This window comes from Phaethon aethereus, assembly GCF_964289735.1.
Source record: "Phaethon aethereus genome assembly, chromosome: 18".
NCBI lineage: Eukaryota > Metazoa > Chordata > Aves > Phaethontiformes > Phaethontidae > Phaethon > Phaethon aethereus.
The window spans coordinates 6,756,590-6,775,309 of record NC_138594.1 but is presented as its reverse complement, the minus strand read 5'-3'; the positions used below and the strand labels follow the sequence as shown (position 1 = coordinate 6,775,309).

Below are 18,720 nucleotides of genomic sequence, written 5' to 3'. Positions count from 1 at the left end.
CCCAAAGGTTATGCCTCTTAAGTTACACTCATATGGTTAAAGCAGAGTAATTTAAGCTTTAATCTCCGGTGTCACACAAGCCTTTTGAATGGAGGATGCCACTGGGAGGGTTTACCCTGCTTTACTAGAAAGCCACAATTTCTAGCACAGCCTTTGAACATTAAACCACATATGGGTGCTTCTGACCCTGCACGGAAGCCCTGCACCTTCGCTTTACAGCCCTGCCCACAGGCAGGCAGCAGAGCGGGGATGAGCAGGCAGCGGCCCCTGTTTCCTATCGCGTATCTCACAGCTTTCCCTCGACGCTCGGAGGCTGAACGGCTGGTGGACGATCCCAGCACAAAGACCTGCCAGCAGCTCCAGCTGTGTCCGCCTTGCAGACCCGACAGACCCACCGTCACATTTATTCCGCTGTGTCCGCCGAGCAGGTGCTGAGAGCATCGACTGAGTTTCCACTGCAAGGAAACCTCTTTAATATTTTGCTACCACTCTGCACCCGAGGTGAGATGTTTGCATTCTAGGGGGTTTTCGGGGTGCAGGCACCCTTGGGTGCCCGGCCCTGTCCTCAGCCCCCGCAGAAAGGTGCCCAAGGCAGCACCGATTCGTGTTGCCCACTTTGGGTGCGGGGCCTGGGTGGTCCCACCCTGGCCGTGCTGCTCAGGTCCGGCGGGGCCCCTGCTCCTGCTTCAGCTCTTCAGGTCGATGTTGCCATCTAGAGGCCCCTGCTACAACGATCGTCTCTCCCCTTGCACAGTACGGGGAAGGGCGTTTCAAAGCAGCTTTTTGGGGTTAGGGGCTGAGGAGGAGGAGCAGATTAGTTGCTCCTACAGGTGATGTGGTTTTGACTGAAAATGTCACTGCGCAATGCTTTGCCAGCTCTCCCCAGCCCACGTCTTGGATGGCTGATTGATGGCCGTAGCTCATCCTGGCTCATCTCGCAGCCCCAGCAGCTGTGCAAACCCCTCCTCTCTACTCAGATTATTTTGAGGATGGGCTAAAAAACCTCAAAGTGATGATTTTGCTGCCATGGAGGGAAGCAGCCCCATTGGCAGGAGCAATGCACACAGCAGCAACCCAGCACCTCTGCTGCCAGCACTGGCTCCAGGTGAGGCCGTGACAGACGTGGCTCAAAGATCTGAGAGTGCAAGACTCCCACTCCCAAGTCTCACCCATGAAAGCCAAACTTGGAAAGACACAGCCATCTCGCCCCCCTCCGAGCGGGTAGGAGGTCTGCAAAGGCCCATACCAGACATCCAAAACATTTGAAGTATGTTATGAACCAGCTGGACGGAGATATACTTTTTCCCTCTCAGCTGTGGCTCAGGCTCCTCCTTTTGCTGCTGTTTAAAACCACAGGGAACGTGCCCAGCTCGACCCAAACACTTGCTGCTGCAACTCCAAGGCTGCCTCTCGCACCCAGGCGGTGGGAGGCTTAGATGAACATGGGAGTGAAGGCAGCTGTGCAGGCAGCTGTGCAGGCAGCTGTGCAGGCAGCTGTGCAGGCAGCTGTGCAGGCAGCTGTGCAGGCAGCTGTGCAGGCAGCTGTGCAGGCAGAGGAGGATTCCCATAGGCAGACAGGGTTGCTTTCCCTGGCTGGGTGTGCAGACACCGCTGCCCAGACGCTCCTAGTTCAGGGTCAGAGCAGGGCTGGGGGCTGGTACCTGCACACACACAAGGGCAACAGCACCATAGCAGAGGCTGTATCAGCCCACATTGGCCCCACGGTATCTGTCCTGCAGGGAGGAAGGTGCAGGCTGAGGATGAAGCAGGGTGAGGAAGAGCCTCTCCTGCACTCAATCAGGCCATAGCAGAAAGCAGGTTATTGCCCAGATTTAAAGCCACCCCCAGGAGCCCTCCCGGCAGCTCCTGACATTCACTCCCGCAGTGCCTGGCCTCGCTGAGCACCAAAAGGCGATGGCTGCCCCACGGCCGGGCTTTGGTCCTATCTGTAAGCAGCCCAGCAAGTCTCAGTCTCATTCCCGGTGCTCAGCAGTCACAACCCAGCCCCAGAGACCCTCTCCTGTGCAGGCATCCGTCCCCTCCCACGTTACGTCCAGGACAGGCATTTCCCATCTGGTTCAGTGCTCAACCTCACTGTCTGCAATGTCAAGGGTAAAACTAGAGAAGGATGGGGGATTTGGACACACAAGGTGCTTATGTATGCATTTACTCCATCGCCTTTTATAAACCCTCCTGGCAATAGCTGCTATTGGAAGAAGTCCAAGGAGAAAAATCACGGGGATCAAGAGGGAAATGCACTGCCCACAGAGAGGAGGAGGATGCTGGGCTCCCAGGCTCTGGCAGAGAAGTGTTTGGGCCCGTTTGGCCTCAGACACCTCCTGTCCCCACAGCACGGGCAGCACAGCCGCTGCCTTCAGCCTCGCACCGGCCACCGCCACCAGGAGGGCTTCAAGGCCAGGACACATCCTGGCCCCAGGCTGGAACCTGGACACAGCTCCAGGTGCAGGTGCCCTGCAAAGCCGAGCACCAGCCACAGTATGAAAAGCAGCAGTGACTGCCCTTAGCAGCGCCGGTGGCACCTGCTGGTGGCAGACAGCAACATAAACTGCACTTAGAGTCAGCTCTCCAGCAGGTAACGGGGCTTTGGAGGTGATTTAGGAAGCTCTGCTGTGGCTACATTCTTTCACGGCAAGGAAATCCCCCGCACACATGTGACCTCAGGTAACCAGCCCTTAGTCACATTGTTCCGCCAGAGTCCGGCTCCGAGCTCCCTCAAAAAGCAACTCTACAGCCTCAGCTCGCACATGTGCGAGCTGGGAGTTACAGCCTGCACCAGCCTCTGCCCTGGCACAGCAAACCCTACGCAAAGCCCCTTCCCCTGCACACGCGCGGGAGCTGGGGCAGGACCCGGCAGGAGCAGCCTTCCCACGTGCCAGCGCCCGGCTCCCGCAGGACTCACCTCTCGGACATACATGTGCTGCTGCTCGCACTATCCTCCCCAGCCACCCCCTTTTCTCCTCCTCCACGAGCCTCCCTGTGCTGACAGTCACTTCTTTCTGGTCCCGTGCCTTTCTTTTCTCTCCGTCTCCCTCGCTCAGTCCCTAACTCGGGAAATTAAAGATAATCCTCCCTTTTTTTTGCTGCTGAATTCCCTGTTTAACATTCGCTGCGTGTGCTTGCACCGATTCAAAATGGGATTAGACTTTCTGTAGCTTTGATGTCAGTCGAGCTTTGCACTTAAGGCAGAGGGGGGAAAAAAGAAAATGTCTGTTAGCAAACCTCTTCGGTTCTGCCCATCCACTCGCACCCATCCTGGAAATGAAGGTCAGGCACATTTACCTGCAGAAACCAGGGCCCCTTCCAGGATCAACCTGGGGGAATAGACCGACTCACCACCCCAGCACCGCAGTCCCTGTGCTGGGTGTTATTCTCTGGAAATGCCCGATTTTCACCCCAACTCTGTTATCATCCAGCAGTGTGGAGGCTGAATGGCTCCCATGAGGAGGGAGGTGTCATTAATCATCAGGAAACCGCAACTCGTTGGCTGTCAGTGAATATTGCAACCTCCAGCTGCTGGGCGGCAGGGAGCATGCGGGCCACCAGCGTCGCTTCAATAGAGATCGGGGCTCAGGGCTCCCCGCTGGGAATACCCCGAGCCGCTCATTTCGAAGGGAGAAGCAGGTGTGGCGGGATGGCTAAGATGGAAATCCATAACCCTGCTCCCTGTGGTGTGACGCTTGTGCTATAGCGCAGTCCATAAATAGTGCGTTTCGTTCTGCTTCCTCGGGCCTGAAGCTTCTCCCTTCAGAGGACGGGGATTTGGGGTTATTTTCACTGGCCGGTACCTCCAACACTAGTCCGAAGCAGACAAAGAGCATTTTTCTCAAACTATCTGCGACAACCTTGCTTTGCCTCCGAGACATCACTCCTCGAGTCCACAATGTCCAAAGCAGCCCACAGCACAGCTCAGATCTGGGACATGATCTCACACCAGAAGAAAAGAGCCTTTTACACGAGATTCTGCAGTCTCGCAACCCGGGCTGGGATCTGATGGTGGATCCTATTCCTCCTTATTCAGGACAGCCCTTTCCTGGAGTCTCCAGGGGCTCACAGGTGGTTTCTGCTCCCTGATGCTTTGGCTCCTTTCCCATCTCAGCTTCACTGCACAGGCAGACGCGTTTCCCAGAGGAGACAAGCAGACCTGGGGGCTGCAGAACTGGAGATGTTCAGTCGTAACTGGAACCATCCCAGCAGCTTGTACAGGTTATTTGGGAAAGTGGCTCCACGGCTGAGCACAATCCAGCCATGGACAGGACCCACCTCCCAGCCCGGTCCCCGGAGAGAGGCACAGCAAGTGGGGACACACCTCAGCTCTCCCCAGGATCTGGCAGCCATAATCCCTCTGCCACCCATGCCCCGGCTGGCACCACCACTACGCTGGGCACCCTCCAGGATTGCCCAGGGTCTAGGGGAGCACAGTGTCTAATCCATTTTGCCCGGTGCATGCACACAGACTTGATTACTGCCTGCAACGAGCTCCATCCATCATCGGGGAATAAAGGAGATTAACTCCGCAGCACGCCTGCCTCGCGCTGATCCCATTCTCCAGGCCTCCTGATTAACGGCGAGGCCGCCTTATCTGTCAGGCCAGGAAACACGAATATCCGGGTTGACTGGGGATGAAGGGAAGCTGCAGCGCTTGGGCTGCAGACGGGGCGCTGCCAGCACGGCCACAGCACGCTCTGCCATCGGGGCTGTGCCAACGCACCCCTGCTCCCCACGCTGCCAGCCCTGCTCCCCATTCCCCTCGCTCCCTCTGCTCCTTCCTCCCAGCCCCTCCCTGCTGCACTGGCAGGGATGGCCAGAGGGAGAGCAGCAACTGGAGCACTGATGCATCCCTGCAGGAATGCAACGCCAAAAACCAAAGTCTGGGGCTCCATCGCCCCTCGACAGTCAGCGGGGAAGATGTCACTCCCCATCCATGGAGGGAATTCAGATGAGCCAGTTTAGAGGCCTGGAGTAACCCCGGTAAATCCCCTCCCGGGGCCGTGGGCAAGGCCGCGGCTGACCAGCGCTGCGGAGGGCGGCCACTCAGCCGGGCTCTTCCCCGAGAGGACGCACGTGTTAAGTGGATGCAGGGAATTAGCGGTGCCATCTGGATGGGCTCCAGCTCCTGCCCCTGGCTCGCCGCTGATGCTTCATTAACAGCTCCCTCCTTTCAGCTCCCGTCTCCTTGGCTTTTGCCGCGATCAGCTGGGCTGGAGTTGTCTTGGGTTTTTTCCAAGTGGAAATTATTTCTCATTTCTTTTTAACAATCAGGACACAGAGAAAGAGACAGGAGAGGAAGGAATTTCCAGGAGATGAAAGGGCAGGATTAAGGACACAGCTTTTGCTTTGTTATCCTTCTAGTGTGGCTAAGAAATTCCTTTCAGGAGAAGGTTTTAATTAACTACGTTTCTCCAACAGGAAAGAAACCTGGACCTAGAGATAGGTCTGGTTTCTTGGGTCTGCCGACAACCCCAGCTGCCCAGATTCATACACACACGCACGCTCTTATACAAAACTTAGCACAGTACGTTGCAATTTGCTTTACTAAGGCACTGACTGTCATCCCAGTCCGGAAAAAAAGGCTTAGAGGGGGGAAAAACAAACAAAAAAAAGAGGCATGAGCAAGGCTACCATGCACAGCGCCAGCAGGAGGAAGATCTGAGTGCACTGAACCACAGGGCTATAGGGGCTCAAGATGTGGGAAGAGGCCTTTGTGTAGAGGGATAACCCAGGGCAGGAGGCAGTAGAAATATCTCCATTGCTTTCTGGGCCAACAGTCCTTCTCACACAGCAGGAAAAATCAGGGGGAGAGGAGAGGAAGAGGCCCAGTGGCAAACAGGGACATTTAGAAGGCATCACACTGATGTATCTGCATCCTCTACTGCCGCAAAACCCTCCAGGAACTGAGTCAATCAAAAATAACATTTGGGGCTGATTTTTATCCAGATGAACTCTCTCCAAATATTTTAAGGCAACCAGCAAAACGGCCAACTTCTGGCTTGTTTAACCCTTCTCCTGAAACCTGCATCGAGTCTGAAAGAAAGCACCATTTCAGAAAACATCTTGTGTGAGCTTGACCTGCAAAACTAGACATGGCACTGGGTCTGTCCACACCCAGCACCACCCCAGTCACCTCCCTGCACCCCAGCTCTGCCCTATCCTGCTCAGTCTTTTTGCAGCTTGACTTTCTGTGTAGACCTGGACACGAAGGACTGAAAATCCACGCAGGTTTCCAGAGGAAGCCTCATCCCTACCTTACACAACAGTAACACCTGCCAGGGAAACATCTCACCTGGTCCCCCTGAGAATCACATTTGCCTTTTATTTGAGCCATGGCAGACAGGGAGCTCACACTGAACCCACGTCTATGCTCCTCTCCTGTCTTCCCAACTAGTGAGCTCAACAACACCGATTGCTGCTGCTGAAACCTCTGTCTCTGCTCTTAGCATTTAGCAGCCCAAGGGGCTAAGTGGCTTACCAATTATTGTTTTCATAACCGAGCATCATTTTACTTTTTCGTCATCACTTTAAAGGATTCCCACCTCTTCCAGTGCCCTCGGCCACGGCCTCCAACCCCGGCAGACGCCTCCGTGCCCAGCGTTGGCACAGGGCCCATATGGCTGATGAGCCGGGGGGGAAGCAGAGACGAGAGAAACATCTGGCTGCTCCAGCGACCCGACTGCCGAAGCAAACAGAACTTTTCTTGGGGCCTGCCAGTCCATGTGAGGAGGGCTTCCCATCCCATGCTACCACTGCTAACGACCCCCCTCCCAACACAAGACTTCCATCCCACTTGTGGTTTAATTCCTTCTTCATTTTACAGGTTTTGTGCTTCTCCATATCTTATCCAACCTAAGAGTTTCCTGGGAGGTGCTGTATCAAATACTTTACTGGACTTTAGGCAGACTCAGTGTACTGCAGCTCAAAATCAGCTATTACTGCTTTCCTCCCTCCTGCCCTTGCTCAGAATCAGGCAGCAGGATTGCAGTCTCTGGTTATAAAACACCACTTTTTTTTTTTTATTATTAGCTCAGTCATAAATCCTCACACTGGGATTTGCAATTTCATGTGACAGCTCTTTCCAGGCACTGACTGGAGTTTATCTCATCTCCCTGACTTGAACCTCTCAGGATTTTTAGTTTTAGCTTCATCTCAGATCTGTAAGTTCCATTTCCAAGTTCAACATCATCCTCCTCATTGAAAAGGGTGGCAGAGCGTTCATTTTGGGTTGGGCAGGCAACTATTCTTGGCCAGCAACCCCCCGCATCAATCCTCCTGCTCTGGCTCCTCTTGAGCCCCACGCAGAGTCATCCACAAGCTACAGATCTGAGCCAAAACTTTTGTTTCTCCCCCCCCGCTCAGACTCAGGAGGAATTCAGGTTACAGCTGCCTCCCTCCTTGTGCTAACGCCTGTTCTTGTGGAAGGGAAGCAGAGAGACTAACACCGAACACCCTGCAGCAGGACTTGCCTCCTTGGGGGCTCCCGGCTGTTTCTGTCCAACGCAGAGAGCTGCCGGCAGCTTCTTCTCTCTGACGACGGGATCTGCCTGTTTCACCGGGCGCACATCCACGTCCCTGACCTTGGCACATCGGCTGCGGGCAGCCGTGGAGCCCGCCAGCCTCCCGGCTTCCCCGTCACAGGGCAAGCCCTGCTCGGCCCCTTCTTGTTATTTTCGGCTGTGCTTTTGTCTCTGGGATCCTCTAACCTTTAGCAATGAAAGCAAAACCACAGAACGCTGCTGCCCTGGCCTTTGGCTCGCTGCGGGCGACTGGGATGGGCAGAGGCTGAAGGCTAGAACCTCAGATCAGGAGTGTAGGACTGGAATGGGCCAGGACTGACCAGGCAGCTCAGACCTGTCATTTCGAGGGCAGGAAACCTGCAGGGAGAGAGGAGGTAGTCATCTGGTTTCAGATAGATGCCCACTTCGCGCGAATTAATTAGAAATCCAGCATGAATAACAAGAAGGTTTAGATGATTGTTTAGCCAAGTATTCCTGTAAAGCCATGTGTGACCATGGAGCAGCTGAGAAAGGGGGTTCACCCTGCTGCGTTCAGTCACACACATGTAAGAGAAAGCAGAGTCTGGGAGCCGGGAAATCGGGGCTTTGCTCATAGCTCAGTCTCAGGCCATGGCTCTATGTGCATTAGTACCAGCTCAGGGCAGAACCGGATCACACTGTAGCACTGATCTGAATCAAATTGCCTGATTTAGGACATGACAGCAACTTCTTTCCAGTCAGCCAGACCACGTATGCAGTGCACATCTAGATCATGACAGCAATGCCTGAGTCACCATCAAGTTGCCTTGATGAAGCTACTCCTTCAAACCTTTGGGTTTTCTGTGGTTTGGTTTTGTTTTTTTAATCAAATAATTACATCCAGCACACATCCCTCTGTGGGGATACAAACAGTTGTGCTGGGATAATCATTGCAGGAAGATAGATAAGATGCTGCCTAAGCCAGCGCTGTTGTAGAGAGAATTACTGTCAATTTTTGACCTCAAGCTCAGCATGTGGCTTTAGGGAAATTATTTAACTTTGCCACATGACATTTTCCTTCCCTGTAGGTGAGAAGTGATAGCAAAGACTCACTTTCCAGGATCAAGGAAGGGAAAACATATCAGTAGTTGGAAACTACTTTACCAATCCTGCCTGACAAGGGGTAAGTGGGACTGATGTGCAGCTATCTGACAGAGACAACAATATTCAAGTACTCAGCCAGTACGGAGGGTTGATGCACCGTATCTAACACATCCTGAATGAAATCATCTCTACGCCTCAGGCTGCTGCAAAGGCGAAACTTCATCCATTAGGCTATTTGATCAATATAAACAAACACAAAGAGCTAAAAATAAAAATGCAGAGGCCCGTTCTGTAAGTCTGGAGTTGTGAATAAGGAGTCCAGTGAGTTAGAGGGGAGGATTTGCAACTCGGCTTCTAGTGAGGGCTCCTCTCTCCAGAGTGCAAATCAGACTAGTAGCTAGGTGCTAAATAAATATTTAGCAAATGAGAAAGTCTCCATTTAATGAGAAATTATTTGGTGAAATGAGCTGGGGAAATGGTTTCAGTAGAGCGGTAACAGAAACCGGCGCTGCATCCTGCCCCACGGGATGCTGTGGTTCTATTTGTGTTGCATAAGACAGGATCTCCAGCTGGGACAGACACGGGAAATATAACTCATTACTGAAATGCAAGAGCCTTTCAGGGTTAAACCACTGTTAGACCAGCCAGATTCATTCTCTAGTCACTGAATTTGCCTAGCAGCAGCTTTGGAAGATTACTATCTTTCTTCATAACAGTGATGTTGCAGACAAGATGGTCTAAGGGTAATGGTGATGCCAAGGAAGAAGTAATTTTTTTTCTTTTATGTTCAAGGGCTGAGCTCCATTTCTACACCTTTATCTACATCATTAGGCTGTAGAGATGACAGTTCTCTGCTTAAATGTTAATTACTACATCTCTCATTTCAGATGTGTTTTCGAGGGGTTAGTGCCTCAGTCTTCCTTGTAATTACATGGAGTGGTTAGTACAACTCCTCAGCCATATCCCAAGGTCCCTTGAGAGCTCGTCCCTGGTGCAGTTTCCAGCAGATGAGCACTCACAGAACTAGTCCTTCAGAGAGCTGCTGTATTCAAGTGTTCAGCCAGATAATGAGCCGATTACTGTGCCAGTTCCTCCTGGCGACAGTGAGCTCTCTTACATAGACAAGCTGCACATCACCAATTGCTGTGGTTAATATTCCACTCCCTCTCTCTATCCCTTCAACTTGGTGGGGCTGGTTTTACAAAGACCAGCCCCTCTTTGGGGCAAGAGCTTCCATAGATTATTGACATAGCAAAAAGTGAGAACCAAACCTCTAATTCTGAATATAAAAGCCCAATAATAAAAGTCACATAGCCATACTGTGAAGTGAACCTCAAGGGCTGAGCACGGCTTTGCCATTGCAGCTATGACATGTGTGCATAGCAGGGGATGGAGCAGCTGTGGTTTATCGTGCCCCTACAGCTAAGAAGAAGGAATTACAGCTTCCTCAAATGCAAGGCAGTTTCCAAGTGAACAGCAATATTTGAGAATGCAAATTAGAAGTAATGCTGTGTTTTGGAAACTGCTAAATTTAAATGTCAGGTTCTTTCTTTGAAAGCTATAAGATAGCTAGTTCTTCTCCAGGGAAAGCGAGTAGGAGCTTATCAATGCAGGGAAAATGTTTGGAATAGCAACTGCCCACCAGTTTCCCATGCAAACACTCATACTTTGTACTTCAAGACTGGATTAAGCAAAATCACACAAAGGCACTCACTGCAGAGGACAGCACCCTGTTCACAACAGCTCTCCTGCCTTAGCTCCATTATCCCTGTACACAAACCATAGCTTGCTTTGCAGTAGTAACTCCATATAGGTGAACACTAAGATTCGCCCAAAATGTGAGGGGAAAAAAGGGTCTCAGTCATTTAATATTTTCTTGAAACACCACCTTTTCTCCACAAGCTGTGCAGGTTCAAAACTGTCTTATGTACCACAGATATCTGCCAGGAAAAAACCTCTTGGGCAAATCCCTGAGGCAGCTCCAGAGACTCAGCAAAAACCTCGGAGCATAGCAGACAAATTGGCCCCAGCCTGTCTCCAACTCCTAAGACCTACAATGCCTGGGTGAAGCATGCTCCAGATTTCTGTTTGCTGCTGGTCCACTAGAGGACAACCTAATAATGATGAACTCCTTTGGCTTACATAGTAAAAGACCCATACTGAAAATTCTGCTGCCAGATCTGGCTTACAGCCCATGCTGGGATCGTTGCTGGTATGTGTGCTGGACCCAATTTTTAATGGTATAGGTTACTTCTAGTCCCAATTGATACAACTTTAAGAAGCTCCAAAAAGTGGCCCCTACAGTTGATGCCAGTCTTTGCAACTACAGAGAAAGAGACAGAAACAAGGGAGATTTCCAGACAGACAGATGTAGTTTTTATAAAGCAATCCCAATCCCCTACACTGCACTCCACCACGGAGAAAAAGCTGCCTGTTGCTGCTGGTTTTCTTGCAGACTTCTGATATGGTATCATGCTTTTTCAGTGCAGGAAATGCTCAGAGGCACAGAATGATCCTTTCACCCTGGTAACATGTGATTTATCAAACCATAATGGGGGAACCCAACTCATATATAAACAGTGGGCAGGAAGCACAATAAAATCATGAGCTCAAAGCCACAGAAAGGAGCAGGCTACTGCTCTGGCAAGGCACAGAAAATGAGCAAAGCAGTTTCTCAAAACCCAAGGGGCTTCTTGCCTAGTATTTTTAAGGCCAAAAAATAGAACACAAATAAAATCTGAGCTAGCAATAGAGCTAATTTCTGGAGCCAAGAAGCAAATGAGCTGTGGCAAGGAGCAGAACAGCAGAGAATTAATTACAAGTGAAGTGTGTCAGGTTAGCGTTAGAGTTAGAGAGATCAGAGCATCAAAGCAACAGATTTTTCAGTGGGTAATTTGGTGCCTTGACAACCCCCAACCCCACTAGTGGGAATGGGGAATGTGCCTGTGACTCAGGGATGAGAAGTGCATGCGCCTCTGCAAGAGAGGAGGATACACACTGAAGGCAGCAAATAAGAACTACTTAAAAGACAAAATCTGCTGTTCCTGCTGACAGCGAGAGCAGGCTGGCTGTAATTGGGAGGGCGCGGATCCTAGCCATCCCTTCGGAGGCGGCACAGGGAAATGATGTGAAGGGGCACTGCCCAGCTCCCGGCCGGGAATCGGCCCCCTCCCACTCGAGGAGAGCAGTTCCCCCGGCCCCGCTCAGCACCGGCATTCCCTCCTACTCGACGGTAGTGGAGGGATGCTCTCAGACGACGCGGCTGGCGGAGTCATCTGCTCTTTGATGTCAGTACCTGCTCCGGGCTCGGCGGGGCGGGAGTGGGCGAGCGGAGCGCAGCGCAGCCGAGAAGCAGCCACTGCTCACCGGCTGCAGGAGGGCTCCTGCCCCCCACACTCTGCCCGGCCTCTGTCCGCCCCGGCGGGGAAAGGGCCCCCGCACCCACCCCATCGCCGCCGCGGATCCACCCAGGGAACTTGCCCAACTTTCTCCATCCCTGGCACCGGGACTCGCCGCCATGGCTCCTGCCAACTCCTCCCGCAACTTCTCCGCGCCGGAGGGTCGGAACGGCTCAGGTGAGCAGGGACTGCGCGGGCGGACGTGCACACCCCGGCAGGGCGCCCGCGCTGGGCCGGGCAGGGGGCGCGGAGAGCTTTGTCGGGGGAAGTCCTCCCGCACGTGCCTCGCGCTGCTCTGCGGTGCTAAGCCCGGCGCCGCTCGTGCTCAGCGGGGCCTCGGGACCGGCCGGCACCCCATGAAGCGGGAGAGACAGAGCACAGGGGCACGGCCCCGCCCAGCACCCTAACCCCGAGCTGACAGCCGGGGCGAGCCGCCTTCAGCACCTGCGGGCGGACAGCTCCGGGCCCCGAGCCGGGCGGGACGGGGCTCACCCCGCCGGGGGCTGAGGAGGGGCCCCGGGCCGCCCTCCTGCCCGGGACACCGCAGTAAAATAAAGCCCGACCACCATCGCTAGCCCCAGTGGCTCGAAGCGATTCGCTACCTTTTGGCTGTGAGACAGGAATAACTCCAGCAGCCCGTTGGTCTTAGCTGCAGAGAAGAGATGAACCAACCTAGCTAGACAGGGAGGGGAACAAGCACAAAGAACATGACATATCGCTGGAGAGGGAAGCAGAGATCCTCATCAGTCTCCTGTTTTCTCCATGCTACCACTGTTCCCAAATCAATAGTTTATGGTCAGGTAGACCAATTCTCAATGGTGCAAGTTGGTGAAACTCTTCAACAGAAGGTGCTTTTTATATGGTCTTTGACTCCCTCTCCACCAGCATGTCCTTTATAAACTGAAAGTGTGCCTTAGGTGCTTCCTTCTCAAATGCAATAAAGGTGTAGTTCCTTATGTATCTCGGCAGGGCTGAGGACAACAATCACCTAGAGAAAAAAACATTTAGGCCAGTCCTCATTCAGTTCACACAGTGTGGTCCCCTTTAGGACTTCTAAAAAGAGCAGCGGGGCAGCCATAGATCTACAAGCGAGGACAAATCAAAGCCTGAAGTAGCCGTTTCAGTAAACAAAGTACAGCCACTTGGATGTGCACAGGAGCAGCACTGAAAAAAGTCAGATCCAATGTTATCTCAAGGTGAAAGAGGCTTTAGAAAAGAGATAACTTTTGCGTATTCGATAGCCATGCACTTCTGACTTCCAGCCTATAATACACACATGAACTGTAGCTTCACACCAGCCTCCAGCTAATAGCACTTGAAAGTCCTGCTTGTACAAATACCAAGAGCAGGAAAGATGCTACAGCGCTATGTAGACTACCTTTCACATGAAGCCTTTGGGCTTGCGCACATTCTGCTTTAAGGGCAGCTGTTACAGGATCACCATGAGCACTGTATTGATTATACTGCAGGAAAAGGACATTTTGTCCCAATTTCCAGCTAACCAGGTAGCCTCTATGTTTCACTCTTACAATCCATTCCCACCACATTCATAACAAACTTTGGAGCTAAAAGAGAGAAGAGCAGACCTCATAATAGCTACGTGCAGAACAGCAGGACCAGTCATCTTGTTCCAATTTCTCGTCTGCCATCTTCAAGCATTAAGGAGGTGCAAGATCTGTTTGGATGTTCAGGGGATGCACGGGCTGGATGCAGAAGAGTAAGTATCAGGTCCCAATAGGGTGCTAATGACAGTATGTTATGTACCAAAAGCCATGTAACATGAGGCATTTCCTTGCATTAATGAGAAGCCAGGAGGAACAGGGACCATTTAAACCTCCATGAATGGTCTGGACCAGGCTTTTTTGTCTTATCAACCAAGCCTCTCACCTTCAGACCCCTGACAGTTCTCCTGTGCCTCATTGTGTGATGTCATCTGCACAGAGGCTTTCAGATAAAATGGTACAGCAACCACTCTACTGAATTCTGACTTTGGTTTGCTGATGCCTAAGATGGCTGCTTCCTAGTGACAGGAGGACTGAGGCAGCTTATCACATCCCACTTCTAAAAGCACAGAAATATTACACACAGATGATATGGCACACACTTCTCCAGCCACAGGCCAGACCAGCAGCATAGCCCCAGTTATTCTGCCAATCCAGTCAAGCTTCTCTGTTACACCAAAGTAAATCTGGAGAAGTTTGTACTCAGGAATTCTAGAGGTCAAAGTCAGCAAATACTGCCTCAGCACACAGTCACCTCTTTGGCAGAGACAACACCTTATAAAAATCCGTTATTTCACTTAATCTCATTTTGAGGATTTCCCAAAGTTCTGTTGGAGGACACTTCCCCACTTCTCCTACAGATAAAGCATTTCCAATTAACACCACATTGAATCGTCTGCAATTCAATGAAAGACAGATGCAGTCTAGGCTTAAGGGCTCATGCAGGTCTTTGTAACAGCCACAAAAATGACTCACGCAAAGCCTTCCCCTAGGAAAAAAAACCAAAACACCAGGTCCCATAAGAGAGGAGTCATGAGACAAAATGAGATTCACCTCAGCTGAGAAGGGTGATTTCAGACTCCACCACACACTGCACATGGCAGTCTTTCAGAAGAGAGCACCTCAATCAGTGCCTTAGACACCACCTTCTGTGCCCAGGAGCAGAAATTCCTGTTGGTTGGCAGTGAGGGCTTATGGCACCAAAATGTGATTTTAAACCCAGGTTAGGGACAAGGCAAATGTGAATTTGATTATGTTTGGGCTTCCCATCCCAAAGAGCAACAGTCAAGCACCAATGCTGATAATCTGTTATCAGGCAAGAATTTTGCCATGGAAATCCACCTACATCCAGAACTCTGAGACAGGAGCTTTAAGTCATGTTTTTCTCCTTGTAGAACTAGGGCATTCCCTGTTGAAGGGCCACGTTGAAACACACACCCAAATCTCTGTCTAGCCACACACCTGGATTTCTTTCTAGAAAAGAAACTAGAGAAAGGGAGAGGGGCAGGGAAGGAAGATGGAAAGGAGTGCATGCTCTGGCCTAATACTCTCAGAGCTGGGACACAGGCAGGGTACAGTCCAGATCTCACAATACAGATAAGCATCTGCCTGCATGGCCCATGAACTCTGTGTCTCATACTGCAGAATAGGTAAACCATCCAACACATGAGTTGAAGTTTTCTGACAACAGCTTAAGCATTGACTGTGTCCAGATTTTGGCACCCACACAGAGGCTTTACTTCTCCAATGTGCAAAGCACCAGCTGCCTCACCCACTCCCCTCAAAAATGGCTGAACACCCAGCACTCCCTGGAAGAAAAGTTACTATCAACTCTTTCAGACACTGGTGAGCACAGAGGCACACCAGCCTGATGTTAGTCCCACAGGAAAGAGCTGTGAAGTTTCAGAGCAGGACAGAAGTACATCAGGAGAGCTGAGGAAAGATGCCCACACAAGGCCAGGTTTGGGTGGTGTACTGAGTGGCAGAGAAGGAAGGGTCAAATCCCCAGCTAAGCCCCTCCAAGTACTGCAGAGGGTCTTAAACATCATTCCAAGCTACATCTTTGAGGGCGATCCCCCTGCAGGACAGGGCAAGTGCACAGAGACGTAAAGAGGTTGCCTCTAGGTTGCACTCACTGCTTTGGTTTGTTTTGGCAGTAGCAGAGAAGCCAGCACCGTACACCAACGTGATCATGCCCAGTCTCTTCAGCATCATCTGTTTCCTGGGCATTGTGGGGAACCTCATTGTCATCTACACTATCGTCAAGAAGAAGAAGTTGAGATGCAAACAGACCGTGCCTGACATTTTCATCTTCAACCTCTCCATTGTGGACCTCCTCTTCCTCTTGGGCATGCCATTCCTCATCCACCAGCTCCTAGGTAATGGCTCATGGTACTTTGGAGCTCCCCTCTGCACCATCATCACCGCCCTGGACACAAACAGCCAGATCACCAGTACCAACATCCTTACAGTGATGACACTGGACCGTTACCTGGCGACTGTCTACCCTCTAAAATCTACCTATGTCCGGACCCCATGTGTTGCAGCTCTAGTTATCTGCTTGGTGTGGCTCCTCTCCTTCCTGACCATCATTCCCGTGTGGATGTATGCAGGTCTTATGCCTCTGGAGGATGGGACCGTCCGCTGTGCTCTCTTGCTTCCCAACCCAGAGACTGATATCTACTGGTTCACCATCTATCAGTTCATGCTGGCATTTGCTGTGCCATTGATTGTGATCTGTGTGGTCTATTTTAAGATCCTCCAGCACATGGCCACCACTGTGGTCCCATTGCCTCAAAGGAGCCTCCGGGTACGTACGAAGAAAGTCACCCGCATGGCAGTTGCTATCTGCTCTGCCTTTTTTATTTGTTGGGCTCCCTTCTACATCCTCCAGCTGGTTCACCTCGGCATCGACACGCCATCCATGGCCTTCTTTTATGCCTACAATTTTGCCATTAGCTTGGGCTATGCCAACAGTTGCCTCAACCCCTTCCTCTACATTGCCCTCAGCGAGACCTTCAAGCGCCAGTTCTTAGTGGCCATCCGCCCTGCAGAAGAGCCATGTCGCAACAGCAGCTCTGTCAACAACAGCATGACAGAGGCCAGTGTATGTCTGAAAATGGCACCAGAATCCACCCAGCAGACTCAGTTTCTGGAGGACTTTTCCCCACGTTCACTGCCTGTGACTGTTCACTAGGGCATTCTGAAATGACCGCAGCAGAAAGCTTTCAGATAAGTTGATGGAGAAGCAGCAGCTTCACGCAATTCTTGATGAAGTATATGAACTACAAGCTTCCACCTCCAAGAGTCCAGGTGCCTCCCTTTTTCATTGCAGGGCTCTGGTCCTACACTGCCCCTGGCCTATGAGATGCTGCATACTGCTGCTTCTTTCCACTCCTGCATGGGAGGACCCTACCACACAAGACACTGGACCCCCAAAGATGATGAATGGAAAAAGAGAAAAAGGACAGAAAGAGGATTTCAAGGGGGAAGGTTCACCCTGGAAGAGTAAAATCTCTATCAACAACACTGCCCAATGACTACTCACCTCTTGGCGTGACTGGCGTTCCTAAGCAGCATGTCAATATAGAGCTTCTTCATTCAAAACTTGAACCTTTGAAACACAATGGCATATATTTATTTTTTATAAGAAATCTGACCTGCAAACTTTGATGTCTAGAAGCAATGAGCAGAGAAAGATCTTGGGGACAGAAGTCTCACCTAGGTCTGTCACTTGGCCTTTTGGTCCAGCCCTGTCTGCCTCCGGTGGGCTGAATTGTTTGGCAACCAAGACATTGTCAAGAACTGTCTAATTTTGATGCTAATCCTAAATATTTCAAGCAAAATCAGGCAGATAACAATTGCACTGCTTCAAGGGACCGCAAACAATTCTCAAAACTACTGCTGCTAACACCAGCTTTGTGGCTTTTCATGCCAATGAGCAGATTTTCCACACTGCTAGTTCCTCATGCTGCTCTTGTGCCTCGCAGTCTGCATGGCCATCAGGGAACCCCAGGCTGGGCTTTTAAACATGACTAAAGAACACAATGTGCAGAGATCTGTGGAACGAGAAGCTGTGAAAAGGCAGCGCAGAGGAAGCAGAGTTGCTTACACAGCTTCCTCAAAATAACAAATGCTTTACAAAATTAAAAGAGGGAAAATTAAATGTCTGCACTTTGTATATGGGGCTTTAACAGCCAGAGGTTAGGAAATAACTTTGCTCATTACAAAGACTAGAGAAAAGACAGCACAGATCAGCTAAACGCGGGGGATTACACTGACAGCCTGCACAGGGCTCCCAGGGGACCGCGCAGGCATTGTTCAACACTTTGTCAAACATGGAAGAACTGGTTACTGTAGATGAATTTAACATAAAGAGGAATTAAAAACATCAAACAGCACAAAAGAATTTGTTACCACACTTATGGTTTCATGCCGCCAGCCACTCACAATATACCCAGAATAGAAATTCACCCTTACACAGCTACAGCTACACAGCAAAACTGTCACCTGCACAGGACTTCAAGCCACATGCACGCTTACAGGTGTGTCTAACACCCACACACCACACTCGTAGGTATTTTTAAGTACAGCAAATACTTCAGTCTACACCCTGCAGAAAACACACAGCCATTTGCTCACCTCTGGCCATCAAAGCAGGCTGGTGTACAACACCAGCACTTTTGACATCAGATGCAGCACGTCGCTTTTCGAGTCATTCAACAAACCTCCCAACGGGGTGTCTCTGTATTTTCATCCCAGGCTCTGTCAACCTGCACCCACCACAGCAGCACATCCACACCATGACTTACAGTATCTTGTCAATTTTTCACTCCCATTTCCCTGGGCAATAACGTCAGACAGACATATATAGAGCTTTCAAGCTTTATGACTGTAAAATCTTTGCCCCATTTTAACTGCCAGGAATTTTCACCTGTGCTGGTTTTCATGAAGCTGCATTGCTCTTTGGTCAGTACTCTTCTCAAAGGGCTCAGGAGCGAAGGTCGAGGAAGACATGTGCTGTGCCAAGCCAGGTTTGCTCTCAGGACAAGGGAAGCGATTGTGTTACTTCTCTCCCATAAGGAAGTTAAAGGGAGAACTGTCACGCTTCTCTGCAAAAGGAGGTGGTAATGGTTGAGTGGGATTTTTTTTCCCTCTAATACCAGCAAGAAAAAAGTATGAGGGAAGTGAAAACAGACTGAATTGTCAGGGTTCTCAGGGCACAGCACA

The 18,720-nt window shown here is 51.0% G+C and overlaps 1 protein-coding gene across 1 annotated transcript; it reads left to right on the top strand.

Moving 5' to 3' along the window:
- Positions 1-12,108: 12,108 nt before the first annotated feature.
- On the top strand, positions 12,109-16,687 carry MCHR1 (melanin concentrating hormone receptor 1; the record flags this gene model as incomplete). The annotated part of the gene is made up of 2 exons (XM_082008274.1): positions 12,109-12,166; positions 15,648-16,687. 2 exons carry the CDS (start codon positions 12,109-12,111, stop codon positions 16,685-16,687), a joined length of 1,098 nt encoding a protein of 365 aa, XP_081864400.1.
- Between the last annotated feature and the right edge of the window lie 2,033 nt (positions 16,688-18,720).